The sequence below is a fragment of the Varanus komodoensis genome, unplaced genomic scaffold (genome assembly GCF_004798865.1).
Source record: "Varanus komodoensis strain SLA01 unplaced genomic scaffold, ASM479886v1 scaffold40, whole genome shotgun sequence".
Taxonomy (NCBI): Eukaryota; Metazoa; Chordata; class Lepidosauria; order Squamata; family Varanidae; genus Varanus; species Varanus komodoensis.
The window spans coordinates 8,529,100-8,540,784 of NW_025335942.1; the positions used below are offsets into that span (position 1 = coordinate 8,529,100).

Here is an 11,685-nt window from a genome sequence, read left to right on the forward strand (position 1 = left end):
TCGTACCACAGGACTAAGGGCACTGAATAGGCCAGGGCGCCCCGGGCCGGCGGGACCGCTAAGGCGCTGCCCCTGCCCCTGCCCGCGGCGGGGCGCCGGACGCCCCCGGGCAGCCCCAGCCGGCGCCGCGGCCCCGGAGTCCGCCGGTGTGTGCCACGGCCGCGGTGCCCGGGCGATTGGGCGGCCGCCGGAGGGGCCCCTGGAAGTGCGCTTTTCTCCCGTTCGTGCATGCGTAGGCCGTCTGGCGCTGCCGAGGCCAGTGCGTGGACAGGGCAGGGCGGTTTCTCCGGGCGAGGGTTTCCCCTGCGCCCCGGTTGCTCTGGAAGCCCTCGTTTTTCTTTCTCTCAGTCCTCCGTGCTGGCAAAATTAGCAGGGTATAGGACGATGGACGGAGGTGGAAGCAGCCAGGATGCCAGTGGGTGAAAACGAAAGTTTGGAAGAAAAATGTTGCAGCGTCAGTCCTTGGCATACGTACCACAGGACTAAGGGCACTGAATAAACAGAATAGGGGAGGAGAGCTGGGTCATCTTCAAAGAGCTTTTTGAAGAAAACGAATGAGCAGCAAATGAGGCATAAAAGCGTTGGTTGCCACTGTTTCAGATTCCAGTGGTGTATGTACCGATACCCGCAATTTGTTGAGGTTTATTGGAGTCCAGAATTTGTGTTCTCTTACAGTCAGGTCGAGATCTGCAACAGTACCAGAGTCAAGCCAAGCAATTGTTCCGAAAGCTCAATGAACACTCTCCTACGAGGTGCACTTTAGAAGCTGGACCCATGACTTTTCAGTAAGTACAGCTTGGATTGCAAAGGCCCAAGCTGGGGGCGGGGGTGAGGTTGAAGGTCATGTGCTTTAGAAAAAAGCATGTGTCTAGAAGCCAGTTGCCTGGAGATGGAGTAGGCCAGGGAATACGGACTGGAAAAGCAAATGGAAGGAGCCACGTATTAAATCTTGAAAGAGAAACTGCTACTTTGCTGCTCTGGACACGCACACACCAGCCATCTCCCTGCCCAACCCTTTTAAAAATGCTTTGCCTGCAGAAGAGCCCTGAAGCCCCTGAAAGCCTGCATGCATTTTGCGATATTTTAGTTGGCCTAATAAAGCTATTGCACTAATGAGGATTTTGTCAGATATGTGACAAATATTTGTAACTGTCAGATATGTGAAAGTTGACATGTTTCCTTTTGTTTTTAGAATAGTTTGTGTATAGTTCCTTTCCTTGATTTAAGTCTTTGGTTTGTCAGTCTCCACTGGCCCTATCTAGGCATTCACCCTCCCCATATGAAAGCCGAAACTGGAATGTTCCTTGTATCCCTGACCTTCTGAAACGCCTGTGCACAAATCTAATGTAACAGCACTACCTTTTCTCTCCCTGCTGAATATTCTGTTGTCACTTCTGGTTTATACTCAAGACAGTAAAGTGCTGGCAGCCCAAAGTCCTTTCTGCGGTGTTGCAAGTCCTTACATATTTAAACTGGATGGGAAATCCTTCCTAATGGCAGAGAACATGGAAGTTTCTTACGGAGCTCCCAACATGTATTGCTATTGGCAATGCTTTGGGAAGAGGATATGGAGACAAGTAGAATCATTGCCTTTTTATTGCAAAGGCCACCCAGAGAGTATGATGCTAATGAACAGCGTTTATACAAATTTAATTAGTAAATAAATTGCGTGGGTTCATGTCTGTGTGCTTGGCAGACACTGGGAGCCTCCAGCCTCGTCGGTCAGCTTGGGGAGCGATCGATGCTTTTTTAGCACCTGACCTAAATTAGAGCACTGGCTGTTGAAAAGGGAGGAACTGCTCTCCTTGGGGAACGTGGAACTGCAGGTTGTCCATGTAAGGACAAGGGTTGGCTCCCTGCCAGCCTAACATTTGATCTGCTGCATTTTCTTTCACAGTTACATTATCGAAAGAGGCGTGTGCTACCTGGTCTTGTGTGAAGCTTCCTTCCCCAAAAAGCTTGCCTTTGCGTACCTAGAAGATTTATATGCAGAATTTGATGAACAGCATGGAAAGAAGGTGTCAACGGTGTCCAGACCATACTCTTTCATCGAGTTTGGTGAGCTGCTTTCCCCCAGTGAGGGCCTGCCCAGATAGTCCCTGAAGAACGTGACTGCCTTGGCCATCATCTCCTGCCCTCCCTCCCACCCTCCCAGTTTCTGATGTTCTGAGTAGCTTAAGTGTGTGTGTAGCTTTTACTCTTGTGTATGGGTTCTTTCTTATGCAGCCTTCTGAAAATGACACGCAGCACAGAAGCAACCGTTGCAGGAGACTGCAGAGTTTCAAGAAAATAGGTGCTGTGGTTTGAGGAAGGGGACTCCACAGAAAGTGTCGGGGGTGGGCTGAGTCATTTTCTTCCTCTGTCCTTCCTCCAAGTGTTCTTTTGGACAGTCAGAATGAAAATGGCATGCATCGTTGGACATGCCAGGTTCCCAGAGGAAGGGCTGAGGGGCTGGGGAGCTGTGAGGAAGGAAAACCAGCTTAAGAGCGTTCCGTAGTGAAGCCGAGTTGCAGTGGGAAAATTACCGGCTTGCGATCTGATCCTTGCCCTTCCCTGAAGCACAGGATTGAAGAGCCCCTGGTAAAGCACGTCCCGTGATTAAAAGGTGAAGGTCGCAGTCACTGTACTCTGTTCCCTCCCCTCCCCTAGAGGAAGATTCAGGGAGGCAAACTCGGCACGTGCCGTCTTTCCAGGCTTCTCTGCAAACAAATCTTAATGCCGCCCAAGTCACTTTGCAGAAAGCACCCTTTCCATTAGGCAGCACCAGGAAAAGGCTCAAAAGGGTCCAAGAGGGCTTAGGCATCAGTCAAATCCGGTGCACACGCTTTGTTTTGTGCAATTTCCAGCTTCCGTTTCTCTGAAAAGCTAGTTTGCTCTCAGAACCAGGCCAGTAAATTGGAACAGGCATTACAGTGGGTGGAGAAGCTAAGCGAAACAGGCTCATGAGAGGCCCTGGAAGGGGGGATCCTTTATGAACAAGCACCTCTTATTCCAGACACTTACATCCAGAAAACCAAGAAACTGTACATCGACAGCCGTGCAAGAAGGAACCTTGGCTCCATCAACACAGAGCTGCAGGACGTACAGAGAATTATGGTGGCCAACATCGAGGAAGTCTTGCAACGAGGCGAGGCGCTCTCAGGTACGGGGACCACTGGGGTCGCTGGCCTTTGCCCCTTTCCGAGGACGTTTGCACAGAGACTGCAGGAGACCTGTCAGCCCAGAACAAAGTGGGCGAGTAGTGTTAAACTGCTCATTATAACTCCACCTCTTTTTGGTAATAAGGTGCATGCGCCTCTTCCCAGTCTTTGATGTAAGTCCACTTCTGCCTCTCCACTCACAATTTTTCGATGGAAACCCTCTTCGACATGCCCCAGTTACAGCCAGTAATTCAGACACAAAGGGGTTTGGCAGTGCTGGCACCCCAAATAAGGACTATTCCGGCATCAGTTTTGCCCCGTGTGAGGACTCGTGGGTGCTCCACTTTCCCTAAGCCATCCGCTTAATCTGCCTGTGTGTTTCTGCTGCTTCTAAAACGGTCTGTCCTTTGAGCGCGCCTGCATGCCTCTCTATCAATCAGTCAATCACGGAAGTGTGTGCACTGCTTTCCACAGAGATAGCAAAGCAGTGAACATGAAATAGGGCAGTCCCCAGAGAGCAATTAAGCAAGCAGCACGAAAGTGACTAGCAGTCAACCCACACCCTCTGCTGTGTCCTGCACAGCGCACTCGATTGGGTTGCACCTTAGGGGAAGCCAGTGTGAGATGAGTTTTACGAGGACCTTAGGACAGCAGGGCAGGGTGGTTAACTGACAAAGTCTTCCAGAGAGCCGGTGCTTATAGCAGCAGAGCAAAGCTCAAGCACCCCAAGACGAACCTCAGGGGCATTTGGCTCCCATTGAGGGTCATGGTCAGGATAACGAGGTGGTGGGGCAGATAGAGGAAGCAGAGCTGGGGACCCCATTCTGGCTACACAGGCCTTCCTTACAAAGCCAGCTCAGCAGTCCCCTCCCAGAAATGCCTCTAGAAAAACAGCACAAAGCAATTTGTGGCAGAACGTGTCAACTGGAAGTGAAGGGCTCAGGAGAGAGAGCCATTTCACATGTGGGCAAAACAGAAGCAGCAGCTGATGAGAGTATCAAACTATGACAAAAGTCTGTAAGCCCAGATCTGCAGTCCGGGAAGTAGGAATGTGTGTTATTTCAGATGTTTAACACCTTTCTGTGTTCTATTTTTTGAAACAGCTTTGGATTCCAAGGCAAACAACCTGTCTAGTCTGTCCAAGAAATACCGCCAGGATGCAAAGTATCTGAACATGCGCTCCACCTACGCCAAGCTTGCGGCCGTCGCCGTCTTTTTCATCATGTTGATTGTCTACGTGCGGTTCTGGTGGCTTTGAGGGGTTTCCGGGGGGTCCGAGAGGTGACTCGTGGCGCCGCGAGTGTGTAGAAATGAGATGCCAAGATCGCGGGGGGTATACATTAGAGTCCCTGTAGGATGTCTGAGTGAAACGTAATTCCCAAATGTTAGAGCTTACTGGCAACCCTGGATTTCCTTTTCTAGCAACCGCACACTTGTAAGATGTGATATTGTCTATCCCAGCAGCAGTGGTGCTGGGGTGTTCTGAGCGGGCCGATCCGCTCATTTCAAAGCTGCTCGGCCCTGCTGGCTTTTTCTCCTTGTAAATATGCCTGGACCTTGCTCAAGGGGACTTTAATGAACTTTGCTGGTAGTGGTGACATTTCCTTATTAAGAGTTTGGCTCTTCTCGAACAGAGATCCCTGTTTAAAAATTGTGACTTTATTATACATATTTTTCTGTTTGTCCAGTGCTGATTTTATATTGTTCAAAATCTTGACTCCTTTCACCATTAATCTAGTGAGTAAATTCTGCTCCAGCTGTTCTCTCCCGTTGCTAAGTGAGCCAGAAAGATAATATTGGAGAATTAAACAACTAGTCTGTAATCCAGTTTGATTTCAGAAAAATCCATGTTTTAAAGCTTTCCTTGAATGTAGCAATCACAGCCCATGTTGGCTATGTTTGAACATGAGTGTTTCGTTAAAAAGGCGCACTGTGAATGAACCACAGCAGTCGTGCGCTCGCACACTCCCCTTTTCCTTCTCTTCCTTCTGTGAAACTGGGAGAATGTGCTTGGAAGCTCTTATTGCTGGTTTTGTTTGATTATGACTTGTTCTGTCATCGGGTGATAAATTAGTTAATCCCAACTATAGTTGCCATCTGACAAGCCAAGTTAAACCATAGTTACTGAAGCTGGATTGTTTAAAATAATCACAGTTAACTATGGTTTGCCAGCCCTGGCCCCAGGGTTAGCAAGGTTCCTTTAAGCCACACAGCACTGTGGCTTATTCTGATGCGCCAACAGCCTCTCACTACATATTTTATATGGCGTTACAGGTGGTCCCTTCCAGATGGGGATTCCTTGCTGAGCCGCTGCACTATAAGCCAACCGGCCGTCTAAATCTCCTTGCTCACAAAAAGACTGAAAAAGAGCAGGCCTCTTCCCAAGCGCTTTACCAGCCTGTGTTTTGAAAAATTAATCTCCTCTGTCAATGCCCTGTTTCCCAGGTCTTGGTCTGTTTTCTTCCACTGTATCGCAAAAGATAAATTTATTGTTAGAAGCTGGAAATCGTCCACATCGAAACTTTGTACGGTATCTACGTCTGTTTTGGAATTTGCAGGCTCTCAAGCAAATTCTGCTGAGTGGTTCTGTAGAAATGCATGTTTTGTGTATGCCCCAAATAGGAAAATGAGGCAACTAACCTACTTTTAAATACAGACATGGAAACAGAGCGAGTCAGAATGGATCTCCCGGGCCATCTAGTCTGACCCCCGGCTCTGCTCACGACGTGCCCACCATGTACATGTCCAGCCTACTGTCTGAGTATTACTGTCCTGCCAAGGCCTTTAATGACGGAAGCTCACTTTTTCGGTAATTAATCTGCCCCTGCATGGATCTGGTGTTCTGCTGCTGACAACTTGCTTCTCAATTCTCCCTAACAATGAGCAGCTAAACATGCAGCTAAGGTGTGCTTGAGGGGGCGCAGCGAGGCCACCGGTCACGCGTCGATTCTGGCGAGCCCAGAGAAAATCTCCCCGTCGGCCAGCAGCTCTTCAGCTCATGAGCGACACCACCCAAAAGCGAGCAGCGAAATGTACCTGGTGAAGCGCATTAACCTCGCGTCCCCCGCTCACCTTGTCCCACCCGTACTCTGCTGAAGCTGCCATCTGTGTGTGCGCTTCCTTTAAGGGACCAGTGTGGACCCTCAGGGCTGGGGCTGCTTGACCCGACCCTAAGCCTGCCTCGCCTCACCCCATCTTTCTTGATAGCGCTAGCCTGGCTCCCTGTATGTTTTTCTTTGATTTGCATTTCCCCTCAACTATGTTTTACTTACCCTTATGTCCCAGCAGCAAGCATTTAGCTTTTTTTATTAGATTTATATCCCGCTTTTTATACACCAGATTCAAAGCGGTTCAACATCATCCTCCTCTCACTGTTACCCCCCAACAACAACCCTGTGAGGTAGGTGGGACCGAGAGTCCACGACTGGCCCAACATTTCCCAGCTGGTTCCATGACTGATCGGGGACTAGAACCCGGATCGCCCAAGTCCCAGCCCTGCGGTGGCTTGTTCTGCTAGCGATCTAAGCGAAGTGTGGACCTTTAGCTGGTCCCTGGAATGAAGGCGCTACGAAGGAGGTGAAACTCCCTCTCTGGATGTGATTCCCATTTCGGCATCTCTGGAGATAAAAGCTGAAGCCGCCTCGCTGTAGCTCTGGCCTGTATAGAAATGCTCGGCGGCCCTCGTACGCCAGGGCAGGCACCGCAAACGAGCTGGCCCAGAGGTTACTTGCAACCCTGTGGTCACGATTCCAAGGAACTGTTCCCGCATTCGGCATAAGATGGCCCGTAACATATTTCTAGTCTACCTGCGAAGACTTGTTGGTTATTCCTGGGTTGCGGACCAGAGGAAACAAGCTGGCTGCTTTGGTAGCGCTGCCTAGTGGGAGCCCATCCTCCAGCCACCATCGCTGTGTGGAAAGGGGTCTTCCAGCCAGGCCTTCTCAGCAAGGGATGGGAGAACGTGGCAAACCTCGGTGGATTTCGTTCCAGGAGGCCATAGGACCGTACCATAAAAAGTTTATATATGTACACCCACACACACACATATGCACAACATTAATTTAATTTCTATGCTACCCAGCAGCTGGAGCTCTGGGTGGTTCACAAAGCAGGTTACAAAAAAGGACATCGTATAAAAAAAAATTAAAACATCATTAAAAGTTTACAATGCAAAATTTTAAGCCACATATTAAATGGGCTTTTATATATATAAATGTTTCTTTTTATATCTAATAACATAATATTTTATATATAATAAAAGAAGAACATCGCTTATTAAGTAGTAAAGGTGGAATCGAGTTGAATTTCATTGTAGCGATCTAAAACTTTACGCATCTATTTTGAAGAGGGCTGTGAGACTGGGTGCAGGAAGTGGTTCTCACCATTACTGGTGATTCTCCCCCTCCCAAAAAATGACCCAATTTATCGTACAGCCTTAAAAAGAGATCTCTCTGGTGGTGGCTGGTGGCTCAGGTAAGCCCAGCCTTCCCTGCTTGATTCTTCAGTATCCTAAGTAAGAAACAAAACCAGACATGTTCAAACAGCTGTTTATTCTAGCTGTCCCCCAAATATGAACATATTTTAATAACCAGGTCATGGAGCATTTTCCCATTAAAGCAATAAAGCTTGTAGTGCACTGGAAATGTGCAGACAAATTGATTTATTGAAAGGTAGGTTAGTCAGCCTACCGGAGGAGGATGCAACGGTCCAGTCGCTCCATCAGGAATACCTCCGGCACCTCCACTTTCCCGGTCCAGCGGCTGGGAGAGGTCACCGTGCAGTGGAGCCCCCTCCCCACATCCCCACAGGTCCCACGGAGCTTCGCCCGAGCCACATGCTGCAGGCAGGAGGGTGCTGGGAAGGGGGTTCTCCACATTGCCTCTAAGGCTCGAGAGGAAGCCTTCTCCAGCCACTCGCCTACGCAGTCGATCAAGAGCCTGTCTCCCTGCCTCCCAAAACCCTCCCTCCCCTGGGAAGGGGAACTTTGCTGCCCCAACCATCTTACAGTAAAATAAAGTGGAGCACAGCATGCATTCTATATAATAAAAACCCACTTAAAATCGTGATCTAAATCCTGAAATGCCGGGAAAGTAAAAAGGCGTTGGCTTGGCACTGAAAAGGCCAACATATGTTTTACTCCTAGGATGCTTTTCTTTGCTGGGAACTGAAAAAAGCCTTATTTCTCACTGCTCACACTTATGCTTTGTGTGAAAGCTCTTATCTTATTTCAGCTGCTGATCGGAGATAAGAGCAGGGGAGAGGAAGCAGGGTCTGAGCAAGAAGCTGCTGGATGACTCGATGACTTTCGTGTCTGAGGCTTATCGTGGTTGCTCATGAGCAGACTCATGCTGCGGTTTGTCCTGAGCTCGTGTTGATTTCTGAGCAGATGTACCGAAACTTCGTATTTGACGCATGGTTTGGAAGTGCCTGCAAGAATTTCAGGCCTCTTCTGAGTAGGCTGAACCAGTGAGAAGGGCATTCTGGCCCTTCCTGCTTTGCTTCTGGCCCTGCCACTGATGAAATGCCATCCCAGGACCCTTGCCAGATTGGACTTCAGCCCCTGAACGGAAAAAAAGGTCCTCCACCCCGGATGGGGGTTTTTCCCCACATCTTCTGAGTATGAAAATAGTGGGGCAGAGCGTCTCCCTCCCCATGCAAGGGGCGGCCGGGAGAGAAGAGAGTCATTCAATCCACCTCTCTAGAGCTGCAGGTGGGGCACATGCCCCAGCCTGTTATTTATTTATAAACCACTTCTAGTAGCATTTATTTATTTATTTATTTGGCGACTCTGTATGCCGCCCCATTCGCATTACAATAATTTATTACTTAATTCCTGTGCTGCCCAGTCGCCGAAGCTTTCTGGATTCTCTCTGAAGCATCTACAGTTGGGCACAAATGATAGACGCATAAACCCGTATCTATCTATCTATCTTTGAAAATCAATGTTTTGGCAAGCTATCTTTGCTGCGCTCACATTATCAGTTTTAAAGCAGCAATTCCAGCATCTTTCTCATGCTGCTGCCATGTGATAGGTCTTTAATTTATTTATTTTTGCTTACGTGTATTTATAGGCCGCCTGTACTTGCCGAGGCCTTCCTAGGCAGCTTACAATGCAGGAACTCTAATTTTTCACGGCAGTAGCTGGTGGACTTGGCTGCACAGCCGGGTTTGGGAGTTGCCCACAGAGCCAGCGGGGCTGGCTATACACCCCATATGTTAGTCCTTGAAGAGCATTGTGGTTTTTGGGGATTCTTCATCTAGGCCCTCCACTTTGGAAAAAGAACATGGAGGATGAATTCCACTTGCTGGCAAAGCTTCACGTAAAGTCTGCGCAGGTGAGCTGCAGCAGAAAACGTGTCCCAAGCATGTTTTAACTGAGCTAGTAGTGGTGCCAAGTATTTTAAACCCGGGATTTAATTGTTCTGGGGTGAATCACCTCAGTTATGAAACTGCTTGCCGCTCACTTAATGTGTGAGAATAACAACAAAACTGCTTGCCACCCCGATTTTAAAGCAAACGAGCAAACTTTGCACATGACTACAGGAATAAAAAGGCTTCCCCAGCTCCTCGCCAAGCGGTCTCTCCGGGCGTCCTGGAACAGTGTGTCCCCAAGCATTTTCCTTGGTAGTTTCCTCGCAATACGATGGGAACCAACCCCTCGTGCACCGTCGTTTGTGGACTCTCAAAACCAGACCCTCTTTCTCTCTGTGCTTCTTCACTGGGCATCTGCCAGGGAAAAACTTTTTCCAGTGCCCCGCATAATGTAACATGATCGTTCCATCAAGCCCCCTGGGCTTGTTCGCTCATCTATTTTCATAATGTGGAAATCCGACTTTTTAAATCCAGCTTTAAAAAAAAAGGAACATGCGTGACAGTCGACTTGATGCTGGTCTTGACTTGGCGAAGTGGAATTAATTTGAACGTGCAGGTGAATTCCCACGATCAAAGTATTCGGGGTACGGTGCGCAGGGAATCACTCGTTGGTCCCTCGGGCTTTCCTGCTCCTCCTAGGCCGCGGCTTGTGCCTGGGTGCAAGCAGAAGCGTTATGCTGGGATGAGAAATGTACCAGGTGCCAGCCAGCCTGCAAAGCATTTTAATGCAAAGACAAACGAAAGAGACCTGGGTGCTGGGGACAGCTCAGCCCTAGTCATGTTTACTCAGAAGTAAACCTCACTGAATCCAGCGGTGGATCCTCTGATGCACGCAGCTGCAAAGTGACCTCTTGCGTTCTTTTCCTATAGATTGCAGAAAGGGGGACCTGGCAATGAGCGATTGATTTTTTTAGAATAGCAACAACGAAAAACATAAGCAGACGCTGGAGTGTGTTGGACGGAAGGGTCGAATTTAACCAAAATACAGTTTGTTTTAACTGGGAGGTTTATGTAAAGTTACACGACTGGGAAACCGCGACAAGCTACAAGCGGGTGCAGCATCCAGTCGCTGGACCCGCTTCCGCCTCGTTGCTCCGGCTTTCCTGGGCCTGCAGTTTTCGCCTCAGGGCTTCTCCAAGCGGGGCTGTTCGCGCGCTGTTTTGCTTGCTGCTTCTCTTTTCCTTGCGGGAGAAAAATGCGGGGCTGCTATTTCGAAGACTGGGCGCGCGTTCTTCCGGCAGCCAACGCACGGTGGCGCTGTTGGCACAGCGGCCCTTGTAGCGGGTCTGCGGCTTCTCACGAGCTTTTTGACCCGGGTTGCTGCCCTTTGAATGTCAGCAACTGACTTTGCTCGCACAGAAAACAGCTTTGTAAACACGGCTGGGGGGAGTGGAATTTCCGCAGGCTTCCTTGTGTGCGCGAGCAGAAGAGCGCACTATTTTTATTTTATTTTATTTAAAACTTTTATATGCCGTCCTCTATGCATGGCATCTCAGGACGGCTTACAACATTAAAATCAAAAACGAATAACAATTGATACAAATATAAAGCAATATATAACCAATAAAAATCAATTAAGTCAAGAGCGACTGATTAAAACTATTAAAATACTAATTTTTAAAATAACGCTTAAATAAAAAGGTTTTGACCTGGTGCCGAAACGAATATAGGCTCGGTGCCAGACGAACCTCTCTGTGTATATATCAATGCTTCAGCAAGGAAGCCCTAGTATTAAGAAACGGCCAGAAGTGTTGCCCTTGTAATGGATGTCAGCCCCGCAAGAAAGGCTCGCAGGTCGGCCCGACAGAGCACGGAAGGGGCAAGATCTCTTCGGCTTCGGCCCCCCGAAAGAGATCGCTTCTGGTTCCCAGGCTGGGACGCGGTTCCCCGCGGTCCCAAGCGCCGATCCCGCCCGGGGTTTCGCGCAGCGCAGCAGCAGGCCGGAGAGGAGCCGGGCCGCGGGCGCCTGAGGGAGCCTCTCCGGGGAGCCTTCGCCGACGGGGCGGCGGGACCCCGCGGGGCGCGCAAGGCGCTGCGCGGGGACCGAGCGCGCGGCGCGCAGCGACCCCCCCGCCCGGCTCCCCTCCGCGGCTGCGCGCAGGGCCCGCCCTCCGCTCCGCTCCCTCCCTGCCTGCCCCTCGGGGCGCGGCCGGCGGCGCGGCGCAGCGCAGCG

The 11,685-nt window shown here is 49.7% G+C and overlaps 1 protein-coding gene across 1 annotated transcript; it reads left to right on the forward strand.

Annotated features, from left to right (window-relative positions):
- Positions 1-332: 332 nt before the first annotated feature.
- SEC22B (SEC22 homolog B, vesicle trafficking protein) lies at positions 333-4,967 on the forward strand. The gene is made up of 4 exons (XM_044442868.1): positions 333-785; positions 1,898-2,058; positions 2,996-3,142; positions 4,244-4,967. Exons 1-4 carry the CDS (start codon positions 775-777, stop codon positions 4,396-4,398), a joined length of 474 nt encoding a protein of 157 aa, XP_044298803.1. The 5' UTR covers positions 333-774; the 3' UTR covers positions 4,399-4,967.
- Positions 4,968-11,685: the final 6,718 nt, after the last annotated feature.

Excerpts from the sequence above, each read along its gene's own strand:
- SEC22B (XM_044442868.1), top strand. Across the intron at positions 2,059-2,995 it reads ATACTCTTTCATCGAGTTTG|ACACTTACATCCAGAAAACC; the intron begins GTGAGCTGCTTT and ends CTCTTATTCCAG. Across the intron at positions 3,143-4,243 it reads ACGAGGCGAGGCGCTCTCAG|CTTTGGATTCCAAGGCAAAC; the intron begins GTACGGGGACCA and ends TTTTTGAAACAG.